Consider the following 24,158-nt stretch of genomic DNA (forward strand, 5'->3'; position numbering starts at 1 on the left):
ACCATTAAGCAATGGGTTATTGGAGTAACGCCTCGTATTTCTGTTTCCCTATTTTTAGAAAGTTCGTATTTGCATTCTATTTTTAGAAACCTTACATTTGTATTTCAATTTCAACCACACAAACTGAGGCATTAATCTTAATGGAATTCATGTTTTATACTTGTCATGTTAATATCCACACTTGTTCGTTATCCAAACAATCATCCAATACGTGTTTATACACAAAAACCGAGATTCGAAGTACTTGGATTTATCAATCATGCATGCATGCATTGCACTCTTACAATACCTTGATACACTTTAAATACCTAAAAATGGGCTAAAGTGTCACACCCCGGCCGCGTCAAAACAACGAAACCGCGGCGGAAAACGCCGGGGAGTGAGGTGACAGAATTATTGTTTCAACAACCATGGTAATAAAAGTTTTGTATTATTAAGATAAATGTTACATTGTCTTTAAGTTCAAACTAAAACTACATAATAACTGTCTTTTAAGTCACTAAGGCCCGAGTCCGCCTAAGTGTAGCACAAACACCCTTATGCATTAGCACCTGAAACACATGTAAAAATAGGTACGTCAGCATAAAAATGCCTGTGGGATACATAGGTTTTGTTTAATGCAGATTCATGACTTATGGTTTGAAAAAAAATGTTTAACAAAATGTAGTCATGAACCTTGTAAAATGTTTTCCTTTGTAAAACCATGTGAAAATCAATGAAAATCAAATGATGATGAAATGATAATGCATGGTTAAATAAATAACCAAGTATAAATGAGTTTTGTATAAAATGTGTAATGTGTAAAACAATGTCATGTCCTTGTAAAAATGTTTCATGCATTGTCCAAGTGATTTAGATAACGGAACAATGTATAATACAATAGAAGCACTTATATATAGGAAGTACCAGCGGCGTATCCACCATGCTTTTATCATATAACGCATAGCCCCGTTACATAAGTCACTTATCAATAACCAACAAAATGTCATGTTAAATGTCAAAATGTTTATGTATAAACCATGTCTAATGTCATGTGTATCATGTATAACCAATGAAATGCATAGCAAGTAGGAAATCGTCTACTTAAACTATGTGAAAAATGTCAATGTGTAACAAATGCCATGTATGGTGAATAACTAGAAGTTACTCAACCCCATAGAAAATGTACAAAACAACGTTTTTGAATAAACCTAAGTTTAAATCAAATGTTATGTTTTGCAGAAAAACAATGCTTTATGATTACAAACATTTATGCAGTAATGTTAATCGCATACATTCAAGCCTTGCGACTGTGGCGACAGACCCTTAAACGAATTAAAGGTTTATCTAAATTATGTTGTCGGATTCTGTCATTCCCAACTTCCAAACAAACCTAGGAAGTCGGAAACGGGAGTTGTCAATTCCTATGGTACCATTACATAAGTCCGAGCGGCGTGATCAATGTTAATGAATGTATTATTGTCCCGATTTAACATACCAAATGTCATAACCAATGTAAGCATGCTATGAAAACCATGTACTAGGTATGCTAAGTAAACATGCCTAGTAGAAATGTCCATGTAAAACAATGAGCTAGCATGCTTAGTAAACACACATAGCAGAAATGTCATGTAAAGCAATGTGTTCCATATGCTAAGTAAACATATGCAACAAATGGGTAACAAATCAATGTGCTAGCATGCTTGACATACATAGCAAAACATAATTGAAAGCATGCACTATAAGTGTACTAGGTGAAACTAGCATGTTTATGTCATAAAAGCATGAAATGCACGAAAGTAACACGTATATACATGTGTATCACCCCAAAGTATTTGAAAACGGTAAAAGAGGGGAACTATGTACTCACTTGGGATTGCTAATTAGTCTTGAGAATAAGACCAATTTAAGCTCCAATTATTACGGAATCAACCGGCACCTAGTATAGGTAACTATGTTAATAATCGGCTCCTAAATCGGGAGATAGGATAGAATGAGGTTCTATAAATCAAATGAGTAATTGAACTCATATGGTATGATTTAATAGACCCTACATTCTGATTGGAAAGTCTACCTAAGAGCTTTTGACCCGTTTCGACCCATTATGGTAACATAAGCCACTATAATGTGTCGTTAGCGTAAAACTATGTTCGGATGGTAATCTATGTGCTATGTCAAGTCTTACATGCCCAATTATCCCTAAAAATGTTACTAAATCAGATTACTTGTCAAAAATATGTTGACATAGGTAAAATACGGATTTTAGCTTCAAAAGGGCATTTTGGTCATTTCCTATAGGCATACAAGCTAACTAGCAAATGACTATCCAATCCTAGGTGATCATAAGGTATAACCTCAGAGGTTATTCCCTATGTAACTATGATCACTAACTAAGCTTGATCGGATCCTAAAGATTGACCAAACGGGTCGGGTTCGGAAGTGTAAGCGGTTGTTTAGACCGCTTAACTTACGACCCTAAACAAGCACAAACTAATAGTGTCGAGTTAAGCATGTCAAAACATGTTTAACCTACTGATTTGGTATCAAAACAAAGTGTTTTGATACCCTAAAGTAGTTCCGCTGCAAAATGTGTGCTAAAACGCATTTTGACCGAAACTTTAACTCGACACTACACCTAGCTAACGTGGTAATCAGCGGCTATAATCACGGAGGATTATAACTATCGTGATTACAATCACATTTCAAAGTTCAATTGAACTTTGACTTGACCAATTGATGGTCAAAACCGAAAGTCAAACTGTTGGCCAAACCATTTGACTTTCTGCACTACATAAGGAAAAAGCAAATAAAAGAATGAAAGAAGCTCACTTAGGGTCCTTGCTATCTTTTTTACAAAGAAGACAAAGTCCCAATCAACTTGAGAATGCTCCCAAAGCAGATGTGAAGGAGAGAAAGAAGGAATGAGCAAGGAATGAAGTGAACTTGGATGGCTATTTATACTTGTGGTGATGCACTAGGATCATTACAAGTGGTTTGTTTGGCCATTAAGCAATAAATCTTGACCCTCCAATTGTCACAAGCAGGTACAAAGCCTTGGTGGTCACTAAACTTGCTTAACATTCCAAAAAAATGGCATAAACAGCCCTTAAACTTCAAACAGATTGCTAAATTACAATTTCTGGTCGCTGGGCTGCTTAGGCGCCCCACGTAAGAGTTGGGGGTGGGCTTACGCGCCCCGCCTGAGCTCCCCAGATCAGCAAACTTTGAAAATTTACAGTTTTGGTCCCTGCATGCATTCGAGTCCATTTCAGGCCTTTTTGACCCCCGTTAAGCCATTTTCAAGGCTCTACAAGGTCAATAAAGTTTAGAGGACTCAAAATATGCTTGGAACATTCTCGGATGTCGGCTCGTTTGGTCGTACGGTCGCGTTGTTCGTTAAATTACGACGAAACTCAAACGGACGTGAAAACAAACTAAATTAAGCGACGAAATGAATTTTTGCATGCCGATCACTAAAATAAAAATATTTTAGTGTGTACAAAAATTTTGGATGTCCAGATGTGGCCAGAACGTAAGATATGCGCGAAAATGCAAAGTTACGCTGTTTTTGACACTTTTAGTCCCTGTAAGATCATGTAAGCATGTTTTCGCATACCGAACCTATCAAATCTTATTCTAAGCCATGTTTAGGTTATTTATGGTATGTTTAACTTATGATCAAGTTCCGGACTGTACGTTGCCTTACGAAACGGCAGACTTTTGCAAGTTGACGCAAATAGTCCCTGAGAGCGAATAAACTTGTTTTTGCCATACCAAAGCCTTCAAAACTTATTTCTAAGTTATGTAAAGGTTATTTAAGGTATGTTAAGTTTATGATGATGTTCCGGAGTGTTTGTCGCGTTAAACTGACTGCGTTTACGCATCAGTTCGCGTATAACTTTCCAGAAAGCTATATAGAGTTTGAAATCGATCAAAAATCAACATGGGCACAAAACCAAACATAAATGACAAACATTGAAATCAAAACACACTGTTTATTAATATTGTATTGTTCAGAGTCTGTAAAAAGATATCACAAGCACAGATGTCACATAAAGTACAAGAAAAACGACATAAAATAACGTAATTACAAGTTCATGGGCCAAATTGCAAAAACGAAAACTTGAAAATGCACTTCTGGCAGGTGGGGAGAAGTTTCCCCCTTTTCTTCACGGGTGGCGAGAAGCCTTGATACGCAGAAAGTTGTTTCTTGCATACGGGTTGGCCAATATTCCACCTCCATTCTCACCCAATCACTTTATAACTCCATTAAAACTCAAACCCTACTTCACCACTATATAAGCAATCCTACTACACCTCCATTTCACTTTTCCAAACCCTCAAACATTCTTCAAACACATTCTAACAACTAAAAATACAAGTGAGGGCAAATTATACCGAAGTTCAAAAGTGAGCTTCTACCTCACTTTTCTTCATGTTTCATCACTTCTTCTTCTTCTTGAAAGCTTGGAACACCTCTAGGAGTGTTTCCACAAGTTTACCATGGTAAACTAAGATGGAACATCACAATTTTGAGGCCCATACTTTATGTTTTTATAAGACTTTTAGTTACACCTTCTTTATACATGTTTACTTATGAAATCTTGCACATGCCTTGCTTCTAACCAAGCCTATGGTTAGGAAGTTTGAATATGGTTGATTGCTATGAGTTTAGAGGTGCTAACGCCCTCTAAAGTTTCTATTTTGACAAGGTTTTAGACAACCTACAAGTGTTGAGACAATCCAAGCTCACCATCTTCAATATGGTGAGACTTGTGTTTTGGTGAAAGTATGAACCATGGAAGCTTTGGCTCTCCAACCTTGTTCTACATCTCTTGGTGATTTTCTATGTTCATACTATTAAATCTCAAACGATTTTGAACAAAAAGACAAGACTATATCACATCCCCAAACACTTTCCATGCTTGGGATGCATGCATATAGTTTGCTCACTTGATCGTTTGTAGATTTAGTAGGTTTAGTCTTATTGATTTCATATTCATGACCAACCAAAATCATCAACAAAGTTGATGATTTTGTGCTTTGGTGAATCATATAATGAGGTTAAATGGATGGAAATCATCTCACCTCCTTGCTTTGGTATTTTGCTTATTTGAATACCTTTTTTAGTCTATGTTTAATAAATAAATTGTTTATTATCCACATGGCTTCACAAGATATAAAGGAAACATCATTTACGCAAAATTAATTGTACAAAGAATTTATTTCGAAATCGTCTATGAAGTCAGTATGTTAGTTAGCATGTAATTACTTATATGAGATGTCTTTTAGCAAACGGGGCAGACTTGAATATAAGGTACGCCAAGCATAGCCTACGCCAATTACAACTCATATACGCCACATCCTTTCTATCATGCTGTGTTTATGTTTGATACCGAATGCTGGCGTATGGTGTGTCGGGCCAAGAAAAATTGAGTCTTGTCGAGTTTTTAATAACAAGTACTTTAGCATTGGTTCATATCTGTAGCATATTTATGCCAAAAAAGTATTTTGTTGAATGCAGGGAAAATATAATTAAAGGTGACTTGAAGATTGATTTTTTGTAAAAGAGTGAACCTCATATAATCAAGAATACAAAAATGGTTACAACTAAGGTGGTTAGGCCAGTTTTTACAAGTTATTAGTTATTCATTGGAATTATTTTTGAATTATAAAATCAAAGTTATAGTGTTTTAAATCCTTAGAATCAAATTATGTTTATAGTTGTGCTACTTAGAATTAATTTGATACCTTCGGATAAAAAGATTTCTTTGGTATCTCAAATGAGGTAATTTCCATTAGCTATATGTTTCGCGATGACAATCAACAAAAGCCAAGGATAATCACTATCTAGGGTTACTTGAAACAAACCGTTTTCACTCATGGTCATTGTACGTCACTTTATCAAGAGTAAAAACTAGAGTTAGAGTCATTTCTTTCAATTCAATGTAATTTAATATTTATGTTAGTAATTGAACATTTATTTAATTAAAAAAATTATATCAACAGTGTTAAATAATATATTTTATTGTGAAGTCTTCCGTATAACACACAAGAACTTAAACTAGTAACTTTTAAACAAAGTAAAAGAATCAACCAACATAAATACAAAAGGATGAGAGATTAGTTTTGAAAATGATGGAATAATTTTGGTGGTTAATTATGGTATTGGTAGTTGAAAATTTTGATGGAAGAAAAGTTATGGTAATAAAAAAGTAAAAAAAAAAAAATTATATTGAATATATGGTGATGCAAATAATTAAAGATTTCAACTAATTAATTTTAAGCGGGATAATAAGATTGTAAGGTATCACGTGTCCTCTACGCTATTGCTTTATTGGGTAGTATAGACTACCATGGAGTGGACAATAGAGTAATTGTTTTTTCTTATATATATATATATATATATATATATATATATATTGATTCCTTTCGTGTATATTTTGTTTTTCTCGTATAACATTATAACTTTTGTAAAATTCTAAGTATGCTGTTGTAACGTGCCTATTTTTAAATATGTGTTGATGTAATATATTTTTTTTTCCAAAACCGAGTTGTGAGTAATAATACACAAGTAATTAAAGCAAAAAAGTACATGTTATCAGACCTACCACGGGTTTAGTGTATTTTTTTTTATAAAACTGACGTCATTTACCTCATTCGTTATCCTAATAATTAAAATTTGAAATACATCACGTGCAAACTCGAACAAGACAACATAATTGAGGTTTATGTTATTCTGTAACAATATTAGTATTCGTTTTTATCTCTTCGGTAACGTACTATATTCAAAATAAAGTTTTTTTTATCATAAATATAACAACTATCGGTAATATACCAATGTCATATCAAACCAAACCGTAGTCGACTGAACAATAACAGTACTAGCAAGTAGTAACGGTACTACTAGAATCTGGAACCATTACCAATATTCATTTTTCTCTTTCAGTCGAGTGCATACTAAAAAAAACATTGTTGAAACCAAAAGGTGGAAAATGTAAATAAAGAAGAATAAAGCCACATGATATCTTTCCCCAAAATCCCGCTAACATCCCCCATCAATCTCTCCCCACAACACACGCATTCTCTGCAACACTCTCGAGTCCAGTGCATCAATGGCTGCAGTGAAAGGATCAGTAGACGAGTTCCTGAACATCTGTTCACACTCCGGCGACTCTGCATACAGCGCCTTAAGATCGCTACTAGAGCGCCTCGAGAATCCGAAGACTCGAACCGAAGCTAGGGTATTCTTATCGCATCTGCAGAAAAAGCTCGATAGCGATCGAGATGTATCGCAACATTGTCTCGATACTTATCATTTCCAGATTCAGGATATATACCTTGATCGGAATGAAGGTCCGTTGTTGCATGCTCGATTGCTTGTTTTTGTTCATCATTTTGAATGTCTTGTGGTTGTTGTTTGTGATCGGTGGTGTTTTGGATTGTTTGGAGAGTGATTCTGTTGATAATTTGTGTGGAATAGTTGGATAAGATATAGATGCGGTTAATATTATTTTAATAGAGATTGGATGATTCTCATACGAAACTAGAGGTAAACCCTAGGGATGTTAACGGTTTGGTTCGGCCTGTTTCTGAAGAGGAAACCGGCTAAACTGGTCAAAATGGTTCGGTTTTTGGTGGTTTGGGTCTTTTTCTTTTTCAACACGGAATCGTAGTATTAGATCTTGGTTTGTTCGGGTAGGATTAAAGGCTGGCTGAACGTTTTAGCTTTCAACTATGGTTAACGAAGAAAAAGTTAGAAAAAACTTATAATCTATATGTAAAAGGGGTTGCAGCGCAGCTTGTTCCCCGTTTAACTGCCATTGTTATGTAATTTTCCTAACGTCGGCATATATTTTTTTTCAAAAAAACAACCAATTTTGTTATAATGAAAAATAGTTATATATATTGTAATTGTTAGATTCCTATACATGAAAATAATATAGCTAATTATTTAAATAGTTTTTGTTTTATTATATTTCGTCTGGTTTACCTGGCCCATTCCAAACTGTTTAACTTCTGATCTGGCTGAACTGGCCGCTTTAGCTCAGTTTGGGCGGGTTGATCGGTTTAACGGTTTTTGAAGTTTGAACATTTCTATTAAACCCAGCTTGAGCGTAACAGCGTGATAGAACCATGGTTTTAAAAAACAGCTGAGATGTGCGCCTCTGAGGCGCGCCTCAGGGGGTTTCTAGTGTACATGCGCCTCAAAGAGGCTGAGGCGCTAAAAAGGCTGTGCCTCAGGGGTTTCTGATATTTGTTTTTGATGTTTTTGACTTTTTATGTCAATTTCAAGCAATTTATGTCTTTTTTATGTGTGTTTTTGATGATTTTGATGAATTTGATGATGAATTTAGTTAGTATTATTATTTTATAAGATATACAATTTTATATTTATTTTTTAATTCTGCCTCGATTCGCCTCGAGGCTTACGCCTCGTGAGGCGAAGGGAAAACGCCTCGAAACTCGTTTCCGTTTTTAACGTTGGATAGAACAATTAGAATCTTTCACTAGAATCGCTCTTCATTTTGTTTCTCTGGGCTAAGCAGTTAATGCGGTAAAATATCGGATATCGGTCAAGGACTGACATTTGAGATATCGGTTATCGCAGTGGGATATCGGTAATTTTAATATCATGCTAAATTTATATATATAGCAATTTAACACTAACCATTGTAACAAGTAAGAACTGACTAAGACTTAAAACACTAACATTTAACAGCAACAACTAACAACTAAGAATTAAAACACTAACAGCAGCAATAAGAAGAAAAATGAACGGTAGAAATTAGAAGAATGGTATTGATATCGGGAAAATCGGTGATTTATCGATCAAATATCGGTCCTATATCGGTCAAATATCGGACAATATCGCTGATATTATCGGCACCGATATTCTGACCAATATTTTGTACCGCTATCTCGGCAGGGGACCGATAACCTAGCTTGTCGGGTATCATCCTCTTTACGCATACAAAGTATACATAGATGTCCTAGCTTTTTGGCCTTAGTTCTTTTCTGCAAGTGATCAGTTATAGTAACTTTTATTTTAGCTCTAAGAAATCATCTATTATCTTGTATTTGACTCTAGTGCATACGGTTTTAAATCCATGATATGAAATTATAATATTGGTGGCGGCGGTGTCTGATTTTTTTATGAACAACAATATTTCACACCTAAATACCACCTAACCTTGTACTTACAAGGATTTGAACCCACACCTTTTGTGGGGGGCAATCACCATACCACTATGTCATGAATCATGCTCTCTCTGTTAATTACTAGTGTCATATGCAACTTTCGACTTAAACGTTCCATTGCATGTCCTTGCGGGTACAGGTTACCAGAACAGAAAAAAATTAACAATGATGGTGATACCTAGTATCTTTATGCCAGAGGACTGGTCCTTCACATTCTATGAGGGGTTAAATAGACACCCCGACTCTATCTTCAAGGATAAGACAGTTGCCGAGCTTGGTTGTGGAAACGGATGGATATCCATAGCCATTGCCGACAAGTGGTTGCCATCAAAGGTCATGACTGTTCTTAAATCTTGTCCCTCAACTTTATGTCTATCTATTTGGAGTGAACCAATGCCTGATTTGTTACTTATGAAAAATCTTCTTTAAGGAGGCATATTTTTAATCGAACTATGCACTTTTTCTTGATGGTTTCTCAACTTCTGTCTTGTAGGTTTATGGCCTTGATATAAATCCAAGAGCAGTGAAGATTTCTTGGATAAATTTGTATTTAAATGCTTTTGATGAGAATGGGCAGCCCGTTTATGACGCCGAGAACAAAACTTTGCTTGACAGGGTAGAATTTTATGAATCTGATCTGCTATCTTACTGCAGAGATAACCACATAGAGCTTGAACGGATTGTCGGATGTATACCACAGGTATTATTAACAATCATATATGGCTTGATTAGATGAGGCAATTTTTTCATGTTTACATACCAATGGGTCAAGTTGACTTTTGTTTTTACCTCTAATTGGTTGAACACGAAAATTTAAATATATACATAATGCATATGACATCCTAATTCATATTTTAAAGAAGTTCAATTATTCTTGAAATCATTATAACTTGTGTAATCATATTTGATGCTAAATATATATAAAGAATTTATTCTTTGTACAAAGAATGTTTCTGATCAACACAACTCGACTAGTTTTGAGATGCATAAAAAATCTCCCTTTTTGACCCGTATTGAATAGTTACTTCCGTTTTGACCTGTTACCCAACTTGAACCGCCCAATTTGGCACCTTTTGCCTTGATTGTCTTATGCTGTTCTTCATGATTTACTGTTGTTTGTCTGAGTTTCCCATATGTTATTATTTTTTACTCTATTTTGTGTTCTAGATTCTTAATCCAAATCCAGATGCAATGTCCAAGCTTATCACAGAAAATGCAAGCGAAGAGTTCCTGCATGATCTAAGCAACTATTGTGCCCTTCAGGTTAGCATAATCTCTATATCTTTACATTAATGTTGGTTGAAGGAAGGATTGTCATCACTATATATCAACTCAATTTTGCAATTGTATGCGCAGGGTTTTGTTGAGGATCAGTTTGGGTTAGGCCTAATTGCCAGGGCAGTTGAAGAAGGAATTGATGTGATCAAGCCTATGGGAATCATGATCTTCAACATGGGAGGGCGTCCAGGGCAAGGTGTTTGTAAACGTTTATTTGAGCGTCGTGGGCTCCGGGTTAACAAGCTGTGGCAGACCAAAATTCTTCAGGCTTCTGACACCGATATTTCTGCGTTAGTTGAAATTGAAAAGAATAATCCACATCGTTTCGAGTTCTTCATGGGGCTTGTTGGAGACCGTCCAATTTGTGCTAGGACTGCATGGGCCTTCGGAAAGGCCGGTGGCCGTATTTCTCATGCTCTGTCTGTTTACAGCTGTCAGCTTCGCCATCCTAATGAGGTTCTTTCTATAATATCACATTATTATTATTATTACTAGCTAAGGTGACAATTTTGACCCATTCACGTATAAGTTGGTCGATTTGGGATATAACAGGTAATATAAACAGATAGAGAAAGAGGAAACGGGTTGAAAGTCACCCGAGTTGATTGTAAATAAAAAAATAGAGTTAATTACGTTTTTTTGTTCATGTGGTTTGTTGAAAATAACCATTACAATTCATTAGGTTAAAGATTGCCAAAACAGCACCACTACTTTCACTTTTATAACAATTACAGTCCACCGCTGTTAACCCCATCCAATTTACCGTTAATTTTGGTGAAATGACTAAAATACCCCTATGTTAAAAAACTAAAAAAACAATTTTTTTATTGTAGAGTGAGAGAGAGAAAGTAGAGAGAGAGAGAGAGAGAGAGAGTAGGATAGGGTTAGTTTAATTTATAAAAAAAGGTTTGTTTGATAGTTTTTTAAGAGGGGTCTTTTAGTCATTTCACCAAAAATTTAACAGTAAAATTGGATGGGGTTAACGGAGGTGGACTGTAATTGTTACAACAGCGAAAGTACTGGTACTGTTTTGGCAATTCTTAAACTAATGGAATGTAGTGGTTATTTTCAACAATCCACATGAACGAAAAACATAATTCAAGAACTTTGGGAAAAAGGTGTTTGGGTGAACCCAACCCGTACTAAACGTTACCTGTTAACTAACCTGTCCAAACCACCCATTTTGCCACCTCTAGGTTTGCGTAATGTAATCTTAAAACCGTGTGTGTGCTGAAGAAAATAAGCTGACAGGTTAAGAAAATCTTCGAGTTTCTCAAAAACGGGTTTCATGAGATCAGCAATTCTCTAGATCTATCTTTTGAGGACGATTCTGTTGCTGATGAGAAGATTCCTTTTCTAGCATATCTTGCTGGTGTGTTGAAAGACAGTTCGCGCTTTCCATATGAGCCTCCAACCGGAAACAAAAGATTCCGTGATCTTATTGCATCTTTCATGAAAACATACCACCATGTCCCCCTTAGCGCCGATGTAAGAACACTCATCTCTTAAACAATTCTCTATATTACTACCTGTCACATATTTATTATCTTTTAAACAATTCTCTATAGTTATGTGATGGAGAATTGTTTGATTTAAAAGATGCCTTCTTTTATGCATAATTATAGTTATCTTTAGAATCTTTTGTAACAGTTAATTTTCATTCCTGACTTATTTTTAACCATTCTGCAAGAATGTTGCTATTTTTCCTTCAAGGGCTACGGCTATTGAGAACTCCCTCCGGTTGTTCACTCCACGTCTTGCCATCGTTGATGAACATTTGACCCGCAATCTACCCAGGCAATGGTTAACATCACTAGAAATTGAGGTACGGTATGTCTATGAACTATGTATGATATAATGTGTTCAAAGGCCTAAATGTTACTTTGCACTCCTTTTAGCAAAAAAAGGACGACAAAACCTCAATAGATGGAATCACTGTTATAGAAGCACCACGTCAGTCAGATTTGATGATAGAGCTGATAAAAAAGTTAAGGCCACAAGTGGTGGTCACAGGGATTGCACAATTTGAGGCCGTTACTAGTTCAGCATTCGAGCACCTTTTACGTGTCACAAAAGAAATCGGGTCTCGTCTTTTCATAGACATATCTGAACAATTCGAGCTTTCAAGCCTCCCCAGTTCAATCGGGGTCTTGAAATATCTCGCTAGAACTCCACTGCCTTCTCATGCAGCTATAATATGTGGCTTGTTAAGAAATCAGGTATGTTTCTTCTTCGATCAACAAAGTATAATCACTATTGTGTTATCTAATCATCATAGCCGCTCTTTTTTCAGGTGTATACAGATCTTGAAGTAGCTTTTGTGATATCGGAAGAACAAACTATCTTTGACGCATTGACAAGGAGTGTGGAACTCTTACAAGGCAATACTGCCCTGATTAGCCAGTATTACTACGGCTGTCTTTTTCACGAGCTTCTGTCCTTTCAGCTTCCCGATAGACGTCAACCTGCAGAGGTTTACTTTGTTACTTGAACCGTTATACTTGTCTATGTGTTATATATTTGCATAAAAGTACTGTTTTCTCGTTTCAGAGAGAATCTGAGGATGCGGAAGCTAGTGACAATGACATGATAGGATTTTCTAGCTCAGCAATCTCGGTTCTGAGTCAAGCAGAATTATCGGTCAGGGTAACCGAAACACCCTCGTTACTTCACATGGATGTGGATCAAATATTTCTGCCTACACCGACCCCGGTTAAGGCTGCCATCTTCGAAAGTTTCGCAAGGCAGAACGTGACGGAATCAGAGTGTGATGTCACACCCAGCCTTCGACAATTCATCAAGAACGCTTACAACTTATCGGTTGAGCACAATGCCGAGTTTATATACGCAGACTTCCCTCTTTCCCTTTTCAATAAACTCGTCCTCTGCTGCATCGAAGAAGGTGGAAGCCTATGCATGCCAGCTGGATCAAACGGTAATTACGTATCAGCTGCCAAGTTCTTAAACGCAAACATCGTGTCTATCCCGACACAGGCTGAAGACGGTTTTAAACTGACCGAGAAGCAACTTACTAGTGTATTGGAACAGTTGGAGACTATTCATAAACCATGGGTGTATATTTCTGGTCCTACAATAAACCCGACGGGTTTGCTTTACAGCAATGAAGAGATGAAAAGCTTGCTGTCGGTCTGTGCTAGATATGGTGCACGGGTTATAATCGATACGTCGTTTTCGGGGATCGAGTTTAACTCCCGGGGTTGGGATGGGTGGAATTTGGATGCGAGTTTAGCGGGATTAACTGGAAACTCGGCGTTCAGCATGTGTTTGCTTGGAGGGTTGTTTAATAAGCTACCTACTGGAGGGCTTGCGTACGGGTTTCTAGTTCTGAAACCGGGATTTTTGGCTGATTCGTTTCGTGGTAGTTTCTCGGTGTTGAATAAACCTCACAGTACTATTAGGTATACTGCAAAGAAATTGCTTGAACTTGAAGAGCAGAAAGGGGATTTAACAGGTGCTGCTCAAGGACAGGAGAAATTGCTGGATGCTAGACTGAAGCGTTTGAAAGAGGTAAGTATTCAATGTAGCAACAAATGTTGATTATCTCTTTATTGCCATTGAACTAGATACTCTAGGAAGCTGTCATTATTTCAACCCATAATGGGTTGATTCAGGTTATGTTTTTATAATAATGGGTTAAATCCAAAAAAACTTGGGATTGTGTTATGTTATATATCTAACGTGTCAAAAGGGTAAATTCCAAAACAGTTAGGAAATTTCAACCCATTTCCTAACTTTTTTTAATTTTACCCTTCTGATCAACCCATTTGTATCTAATGCGTCAAAACTGCCGAACACACACAATATCTAATCTTACTCTTATTTTACTTCATTGTTCATGATGGGGACTCAAACTTTCAACCTAATGGGGAGGGACACTACTTTACACACTTTGATACCACTAGGCTAGAAGCAGCACTTTGGTGTTATGTTTTATATCTAATGGGTTCAAAAAAGTTAGGAAATGGGCTAGAAGTAGTCCAAAGTGTATTTTTAATGTTCAAATCGGTTGATTTGGGATATTTTTTAATATCTAATAATGGGTCAAAAGGGTAAAATACAAGAAAGTTGGGAAACGGATTGAAAGTAGCCCAAAGTGCAACTGTTAAAGCACGAAATCATTTTATTGTATATTTGTATAATCGGATTGTTATTGAAATACTAATTTTGTTATAAAAGTGATTTTGACACTAATTGTTGATAGAAAATGCATAGCCTTTGGACAAAAGTTGTTTTGGGTTCAACCCAACTCGACTATCTGTTTCGCTAATTTGTTACTGTCTATAAATAGACGCTTGAGAATTGTGGGTGGGAAGTAATTGAAGCTCGTGGAGGCGTTTCTGTGATTGCAAAGCCATGTGCTTATCTTGGCAAAAAGATTAAGCTCGAGGAAGATGGTTCTACATGGGAAATCATGCTCGATAGCACTAACATCCGTGAAGCAATGCTGAGAGCTACAGGTCTGTGCATCAATGGAGCTTCCTGGACCGGGATTCCAGACTATTGTCGATTCACTTTGGCCCTGGAAGATGGGGACTTCGATCGAGCTCTTGATTGCATTGTGAAATTCAAGCAACTTGTCAAGTAACTTCAGTCGGGTGGTAACTATCAGTTCTTGTTTTGTTTTTTGCGACTCGGGTGTTGCTGTGAAATAAGCCGTTCATGACCATGTTATTGAGTTATGGTTATTTTTCTTCAGTTTAAAGAAGAAACATGTTACATATGTGAAAGAACTTGTAACATTGCTGCTAGTGACATGATCTGGGTCACCAAGCATAATTATCAAGAACGTGTTTAAATGTGATTTGAACGTTTACAAGATGGAATGTATTTACAAGTATTATTAATGCTTGTACAAGTATTGTATTACAAGTTTCAAAATAATTGGGAGGCTTTTCTTATATGAGAAATAACTACAAATGCAAAGATACATACAATACATATATAAGTCAATGACATTAGGCTCCAGGTATTGGAATTTACATGGATGGTTTTCATTATGCACTGGCAGTCATGTTTTTCAGTTAGACAGTAATTATTTGATCAAAATACTCTTTTTACTAAAAGAAAAACAAAAATAAAACAGTGAAGACTCATTTGATTTAAAAAAAAAAAAACAATGTGTTTCTAACTTTGTCACCCCATTCCCATTGTAGTTTTTGTCATCAGGTGTTTCGAAATTTACAATGTATTTTAGTTCAAGAAGATTTTGCTTTCACATACAGATGGAAAAAGATGCTTCATTTTTGTTTAGCATAAATCAATATATAATGTCCTCCTAATATTCTAAACTGTTCCCAATGAAATGGTTCTTGCCGACTTGCCATTCTGGGGTTTGTTGGTATTTTTCAATGAACTTGTTGAGAGATCCTAAAGCAGAGGAGGTTGTAAAAATAAATAAACAGAGGGGGTTGTAAAAATAATTTTTTACACGGATAGTAAAAAAGTAAAATATGAACACTACAAGTAAAAAAGATAGGTAAGCAATAAGGGTAAGGAAAAAACAACGCATACACAGGCTAGAGCAAGTTGGAGATTCGTGCACAACGATTTGAACAGAGGGTAACAAAAGGTTAAAAAAAACCTTTTTCTGGAATAGAATATGAAGAATAATAGATGAAATTAAGGAGCTATGAGGTTGGGCTAAGGAGTATTGAAGAGGAATTTACGTTGTGTTCCCGAATTTCATCTAACGAAGGAAAATAAAGGATTCGGAAGGATTTAAAAAAAAAGTCGTGTTCCAGAGTTTTTTTAACGAAGGAAATGTAGAGAAATGGAAAGAAAACCTAAGTAATTTTCCTTCAATTTAAATCATTCCAAATTAGAGAGATTTGCAAGGAAAACATTTTAACACATAAAATCTTCTCATCTCTCTCGAACTCGGGAATACAACATTTCATTAAATCTCTTCTTTCCACTCATTTTCTTTTCTTTTATTAATTCATTTTCTCTTCTTTTCTTTTGTTTATTAAAATCGGGAACACAAAATTAGTGTCATAAGAAGCATTGAGAATGCAAAGATTTTATTGAATTATCTTGGATAGTATTTACAAATGATAACTCTGCCTTATATAGACCAGAGATAGAACTATATTAACAATGCACGTTAATACATTTGTGTTCTCCTGTCAGAAGATAAAGAAAAAGAAACGATTACAAATTAAAGAAGAAAAAGACAAGATAATATATACACAATCAAAGATTCTTCTATCTCTGCATGTGCTAAGTTGTCTACTGCATGTGTTCTGTAAAAGTTTTGTCTATCTAGAATCTTTATTATTTCAATGCACGTTTATGGCTAAACTTGTGTACACATATATTTTGATGCCATTGCTTACATCATTCTTTTAGAGATCTTTGTGTGTGCCGTCAATAAACTTTGACGTTTCTGGATCATCGTAGTTTTGGTCAGCAAGTGTTTCTAAGTTTGTAATGTGTTTTAGTTCAAGAAGATCGTTTTCACATATAAATGGTAAAAGCATGCTCAAACTGTGTTAGCATAAATCTGCATATAATGTCATTCTCCTAATAGTCTAAATTTTTCCCAATGAAAATGTTCTTAACAATTTTGGGGTTTGTTAGTATTTTTCAATGAACTTATCGAGAGATCCTAAAGCAGAGGGAGGTTGTAAAAATAAATAAGCAAGGGGGTCGTAAAAATAAATTTTTACTAAGAATAGTAAAAAATAAAAAATGAACAGTACAAGTAAAAAAGATAGGTAAGTAAAAAAAATTACATACACAAAGGTTGGAGCAACTTGAAGATTTATTGTGACAACCCTCATAATTACATGTATCCCTACGATTAATTAATATTAATTAAAGTGCTTGATGACTGTGCTAAATTACTTAAATGCTTTTAGATTACTGTGTCATATTTACATGTGTTTGTTAACATACTAGTCTTGTGCAGAAAATTGACTAAATAGTCCTGTATGCTCTCCTAAGTGTTGGGAATTAAAAGTGTTACAAAAGGATACATAAAAGACACTAAACGGAATAACTTAGCACTTTAACGGAACGGTACCTAACCGAACAACCGGACATTACCCGGAACACAAAAATACTGTTAAAAACATTGTTTTTATTTTCCTGAGTTAGTTATGGCTCCCGAACACTTAAATTTATTGCATAATGCAAGTTACTCATAACACTAGACCTTTACCATTTAACTTCCACTAAACTACCTACTTACCATCTAATTTTCATTTAACCCCCCCCCCCCCCCTGTGTCATAACCGGCCCCATAAGTGGCCCCACCCAAGATTTATGCAAATCTTCCTTAAATCCATTTAGATCTCTCTTTGGATATGTTGTGATCATGTATGTACTTCAAGGAACATCTTAACCTTTGGGTAATAGCCATTAGAGATTATAAGTATCTTCACAACATAAACTCACCCCCACACTCTCTCCTTCTCCCCTCTAAACTCTCGGCCGACCCCCCTTGTCAACACACCATCCATTTTCGTTTCAAGTCTTGCATTCTAAGTGCTCTCAAGGGTGTATCAAGGTGAATAACGAAGTGTGGAACTCTTGGAACTTGAAGGACCTCAACCACAAGCTTTTATCCACTTGATTTTCGATCTTGATCTTCCCTAGCTTTAAGCTAGTTGTAAGCTTCTTGTTAATCCTTATTTACTTCATGTTTTTAGTGGTTAATAGATATATCATGATGAAACATATGAACATTAAAAAACTTGAATCTTGAATCATGAAACATAAGCTTAAATAAGATGAAACATGATGTAATATTTTTTGTATGATGTTGTTTGGTATATGTTGATGTTTGCTTGATGATTACTAGTGATATGATGATTGATCATCATATGGAACTTGTTAGAGAATGATTAAAAACATGGTTTAACAAGTTAGAGATGATTATGTGCTTTCATGAAATAATCATCTTCTAGTCTAAACATGAACTTGAAAGAAAAATGATTTTTCTTGAAAAATAATAAACCAAGTGAACTAGTGATCTTGTAGATCTAAAACTTGTGAATGATTTTCCTAAATAAACCAAGTTTAAAAGACGGTTTTTGAAAGATCATGATCCTTACACTATTTTGGAAATAAAGTAAGTATATGGATACTAGTGACACGTGAAAATGTTGTAAATAAATATTTTTGTAAAATAGATTCACAAGTTGTGAACATCTAAAAATCCCGAGAATGAGATTTTAAATAAAGTAAACACGGAGGGTAACTAAACCCACTAAACGCCTCACCAAGTTACTATGCATTTTTATGAGACATCAAGTTCATGTTGGCTTGTAAATGGAATAGTTTGCTCTTGGTAAATTGTTGTTGATTGTTGAATGATTTTTGGAAAAGAAAATGATATGCTTATTAGCATGGACGCCTCCATTTACAAAGGAAACTATGGCGGAATTTTTCAAAAAAAAAATTCCAACACATAGAAAATATTTTCTAACACATGTTACAAGTGTATTTTTAACTATGATCTTTCCACAAAAGTCAGAGTGTGACGTTTGAATTGTGTGGTATGTGATAGAAGTAGTGAGTAGATAAACCGTACGTAGGATACGTGTTATGCATGCACGAAAAACTAATTGTTATCTGTACCATATTAGGACGTGCTTGATTTCTGATTATTAGAGTAACTAATCTAACCGAGCAAACCAAGGTGAGTTCACACTCTTACTAAGACATGGGATTCCCGGTGGTTGGGAATGGATTAAAGAACTAAAACAGAACCTGCATATCCTCCTTGGGTAGGATATGTACCGCCATCCTCCATGGGTAGGATGCCAATATTAATCATGTGTATTCTCCTTGGGTAGGATACGTACGTTCGTCCTCCTTAGGTAGGACAACAACCTTAAAACTTACTAGACAAAACTCTATCATTAAGTCCCTCATTTTTATATCGACTTAATCGCCGAGCCAATGGCGAGCGGGTCATTAGTTAATAGCGCTATTAGGGTTGACAAGCCTCACACCGTGCCGGTAGGACGGGCGTGTACTAATGGATCTGGGCACTCAGTCAATGATGATAGACATTGACTTAGGGCACAACTTACTTTCGTCAGTTGTCGATATGGTAATGGTCTAGTGGTTCACATGGGGAAGCCCCCACTGATTATGGGTATGGTTTGGGAAAAACAAAGATACTGGTTAACTCGTGGTTTACGAAACAACTTATGGTTTTCAAAACAAACTTTTAAAACTAAACAACCAACTGTGAACTCGCTCAACTTTGTTGTTGACTCCTTGTTACATGCCTTGTAGGTCGTTAGGTATTTATGAAGCTTGCACGAGGAGGCGTGGTCGTTGTGGGACATGGATAGTCGTGTGCCATGTTAAACTTTATGAACTTATTGAAATTATGTTTTGGTTTTACGTTTTATGCTTCCGCTGTTTAATTTGAACTTGGTTAACTCGTTTTTTGAACACCAATTGTATTGCGTGGTTGGATGTTATCTATTTTAAATACATTGTTCAATATGATTGGTGGCTTGATCCTGGTCATGTCACGCCTCCATGCGGTGATACTCCGCTTATGGATTTTGGGGGTGTGACATATTGGTATCAGAGCCATTGGTTATAGTGAACTTGGTTTTAAAAAGGGAAAAGCTTTTTGACAAAACCAGACTATAACCTGTACAGTGCTCAAAGATCCACAATGACGCTTCGCTCCACGTGTAAGACTCGACACAATAGGTGGTATGATTTATGTTTATATTGTCGGTCAGATAGTTCACACTGTGCATTAGTTAACGTGATAACTGCTATTTGAACCTTGTGTGCTTACTCTCTTCTGTCATCTCACGCTTACGCACTTTCACGACACTTTTCTCACTTACGTTGCTTCGTTGTGAAGATCATGAGTGGACCTCTGAACTTGACTCAAGCCCAGCTGACGGCTCTAATCAACGACCGAGTGGCCGAGGCACTCGCAGCTGTCCCTGCAGGAGGTATAACCTGCCATATCAACCCATCCTAGGACGATTAGATCCTACCCTCGCGAACCAACTCTTGTGCCTAACCTTGTCTTTTATCCTCGCGCAACAGGTCAACATGCTCCGCCTCCCGTATGCACGTTCAAAACGTTCATGGATTGCCGACATAGTACCTTCAGCGGCACAGAAGGAGCTGTAGGTCTTCTTCACTGGTTCGAGAAGATTGAGTCTGTTTTTGAGATGTGTGAATGCCCTGAGGATCGTAGGGTGAAATTTGCTACTGGAACACTCGAAAGTGCTGCGTTAACCTGGTGGAAAGCACAGGTTCAACTGCTAGGGCTGGCGGTTGCTAATGCCACCCCATGGAACAACTTCAAAGATTTGATCAAAGAGGAGTGCTGTAGTCGTGACGACATCCACAAGCTAGAGGTGGAATTTTTCAATTTGAAGATAACGGGGTCTGAAATCGAGGCATACACAAAGAGATCGAACGAATTAGCTATCTTGTGTCCCACTATGGTGGATCCTCCTATCAAGCGTATCGAGCTGTACCTTAAGGGTTTGGTGCCAGAGATTCAGAGCCACGTGACCTCAACTAATCTTGGCACCATTCAGCAAATCATCCGGTTGGCTCATCGTCTCACTGATCAGGCAGTTGAGCAGAACAAGATGCCCAAGCGTATTAGCGCTACTACTACTGATGCTCCCAGTGATAACAAGCGCAAGTGGGATGGAAATTCGGGCAAGGGTTCCACTTCAGTTCAGTCTCAGTCCCAGCAGTGAAAGACAAATGAGTACAGGAGCCCCAGTCAGCAGTCTTCTGGGAATCAAGGTCAGGGTGGATACAAAGGAAATCACCCTAAGTGCAATCGATGCAATTTGCACCACAACGGGCCGTGCAACAAGGGTCGATGTCAAAGATGTAACAAGCTGGGTCATGAAGCCAAGGATTGAAGGAGCTCACGTCCTACGAATCAGAACCATCAACAGCAGCCACAAGCTCCACAGAATCAACAGCAGCAACAGCAGGGTAACAGGGGATGCTATCAGTGTGGTGCTAAAGGGCACTTCAAGAGAAACTGCCCCCAATTGATCCAGAAACAGAACAACAACAACAATCAGGGGAACCGGAACAATAATGGGGGACAATGATAACAATAGAGCCAGGGGACGTGCGTTCGTGATTGGGCAGGGTGATGCAAGGAACGATCCCAACGTTGTGATGGGTAAGTTTCTCCTGGACGATTTCTTTGTTACTGTTTTATTTGATTCAGGTGCCGATACTAGTTATGTGTCCTTAAAAGTTAGCCAAATGCTTAAGCACACTCCAACACTTTTGAACACCAAACACACAGTAGAACTAGCAAGCGGTAAAAGTCTTGAAGCCACACACATAGTTAAGGGTTGTAACCTCGTCTTAGCTGGTCAGACCTTCTCTGTCGATCTTATTCCTATCATTCTGGGTAATTTCGACGTTGTTATTAGAATGGATTGGTTATCTCATCAGCAAGCGGAAATTCTTTGCAACGAGAAGATTGTCTGCATCCCTCGTTCTGGTGAAGAACCCCTCGTGATTCGTGGCGACAAGAGTGGTGCTGTTGTGGGCATCATCTCTTTCCTTAAGGCCCATAAGTGGTTGCGAAAGGGCCACACTGCTATTCTAGTCCTCATTTCTGATACATCTTCGAAGGAAAAGAAGATAGAAGACATTCCTATTGTGCGCGAATTTCCTGAGGTATTTCCTGAGGAATTACCTGGTCTTCCGCCTCATCGACAAGTCGAGTTTCAAATCGAGCTAGCTCCTGGAGCAGCACCAATAGCTCGTGCACCTTATCGCCTAACTCCATCAAAACTGTCCACGCAACTACAAGAACTCTTGGAAAAGGGTTTCATACATCCTAGCTCTTCGCCTTGGGGAGCTCCTGTATTATTCGTGAAAAAGAAAGACGGTACCTTCAGAATGTGTATTGACTACCGCGAACTCAACAAGGTGACCGTGAAGAATCATTATCCTCTCCCACGCATTGATGACTTATTCGATCAGTTGCAAGGGTCGAGTTTCTACTCAAAGATTGACCTGAGGTCAGGCTACCATCAACTGAGAGTCCGAGACGAGGATATCTCTAAGACAACATTCAGGACTCGGTATGGGCATTACGAGTTTCTGGTTATGCCTTTTGGATTAACGAATGCACCTGCGGTCTTCATGGATCTCATGAATCGAGTGTGCAAACCTTACCTAGATAAGTTCGTTATTGTTTTCATCGACGACATTCTGATCTATTCTAAGAGTCAGGAGGAACACGAGCAACATCTACGACTTATTCTGGAACTTCTTCGAGCAGAGCAGTTGTATGCCAAATTTTCGAAACGTGATTTCTGGCTTCGCGAAGTACACTTTCTAGGCCACATGGTAAACAAGGATGGGATTCATGTTGATCCATCCAAGATTGACTCGATCAAGAACTGGCCCGCACCCCGTACACCAACAGAAATCCGCCAATTCATGGGTTTGGCAGGATATTACAGACGATTCATCAAGGATTTCTCAAAGATTGCGCAACCTCTCACTTCACTGACTCAGAAGGGTGTCACCTATCGTTGGGGTGATGTACATGTAGGATCGTTTTCAGACCCGAACGAGTCGATCAGAAGAGTTTATCTCAGTTTCAGAGGCGGAAACTAAGAAACTGAGTTCAATTCAGCAAGAAATACACTTTAAACTGTCGATTGTATTGATTGAATGACTTTTACTGCAATTCGACACTTCGGCAGCACTTCGTTGCAAACCGGAACTCACTCACACACCTGAGATTTCGCTCGAGACAACCCTATATATAACCATTCTGATTTCGCTTGAACACATCCAAGCGGAATCAGAAACAATCTTTCGAGCGGAATCAGCATGTTACTCTTCGAGCGGAATCAGGACTTTCAGGTGATTTCGCTTGAAACTGACCCAAGGTCATTTCAAGCGGAATCTCTTTAAATCCCATTTTCTCGATTCTCGTGCCCTGATCTAATACAATCTATACAAGACTCGATACAAGACGTAGACGACAGACGGATGCACCAACAAACTCCCCCTCGGATGTTGACGGAGTCTTCAGTGTTGAGTCTTCGCATCTTCAGTCTTTATCAGCATTTGGGCTTATCTCTCTGAAGTATCTGACTCTGTAAGCATCCTCAAATCTTCTCTCTATCTCCAACAAATTCCTCTCTCTCGAATGTTGAATCCTTTTAGTCTTGTCAGCAACAACAATCTCAGCATCAAAACCTGGCTTTATGCAACTCAGACTCCCCCTCTCAAACAGCTGGGATCGCAGTCTGGCTTTCACAGGTTCAGTATTCATTTCAAGATCGTGACCTGACTTTCCTGCACATTCTCTACCACAAACATAAGTTTTCTAATATAAACCTTCAACTCACTCAGACACCACTTGTAGAAATCATAAAATGATCTAACATTTAATCTCTGATGAACCACTTGCAGGAATATCATTTTCAAAAACTTCTGATGACCACTTGAAAGATAAATTGTTTAAAAATTTCTGATGACCACTAGAAAGATAAATTGTTAGTGCTTTAAAATCACAATCTTTCCCAAACCTGTTCGTCATGTTTAGCACTTGAGATTTTGAAAATCAGCTCTTCAACACCAGTTGTCGAAAATCTTTTTTGGATTTTTCAAAATTTATGCTAGAACACCCTAAAATCTTTTTGGATTTTTGATTATAAGAAATGCAGTAAAGAAATATT

General features: G+C 37.2%; 1 protein-coding gene across 2 annotated transcripts; it reads left to right on the plus strand.

The window, feature by feature from the left end:
• The first annotated feature begins 6,998 nt into the window (after positions 1–6,998).
• Positions 6,999–15,377, plus strand: LOC110910665 (methionine S-methyltransferase). 2 transcript variants are annotated; one of them, XM_035974673.1, is made up of 11 exons: positions 6,999–7,335; positions 9,314–9,513; positions 9,674–9,880; positions 10,348–10,443; positions 10,537–10,914; positions 11,710–11,946; positions 12,149–12,283; positions 12,357–12,677; positions 12,752–12,931; positions 13,009–13,986; positions 14,768–15,377. In XM_035974673.1, the coding sequence occupies exons 1-11, from the start codon at positions 7,095–7,097 to the stop codon at positions 15,062–15,064; spliced, it is 3,270 nt and encodes a 1,089-aa protein (XP_035830566.1). In that variant the 5' UTR covers positions 6,999–7,094; the 3' UTR covers positions 15,065–15,377. The 2 variants fall into 2 exon arrangements, with proteins under 2 accessions (XP_035830566.1, XP_022010963.1); XM_022155271.2 differs by having other exon boundaries at positions 7,011–7,335; positions 9,320–9,513; positions 14,768–15,360.
• The last annotated feature ends 8,781 nt before the right edge of the window (positions 15,378–24,158 follow it).

The sequence above is a fragment of the Helianthus annuus genome, chromosome 6 (genome assembly GCF_002127325.2).
Source record: "Helianthus annuus cultivar XRQ/B chromosome 6, HanXRQr2.0-SUNRISE, whole genome shotgun sequence".
Lineage (NCBI taxonomy): Eukaryota > Viridiplantae > Streptophyta > Magnoliopsida > Asterales > Asteraceae > Helianthus > Helianthus annuus.

Coding starts and splice junctions, on each gene's coding strand:
- LOC110910665 (XM_035974673.1), top strand. CDS start 7,095: ATGGCTGCAGTGAAAGGATCAGTAGACGAGTTCCTGAACATCTGTTCA. Junction 10,444..10,536: donor GCAACTATTGTGCCCTTCAG/GTTAGCATAATC, acceptor TTGTATGCGCAG/GGTTTTGTTGAGGATCAGTT. Junction 12,284..12,356: donor TAACATCACTAGAAATTGAG/GTACGGTATGTC, acceptor CACTCCTTTTAG/CAAAAAAAGGACGACAAAAC.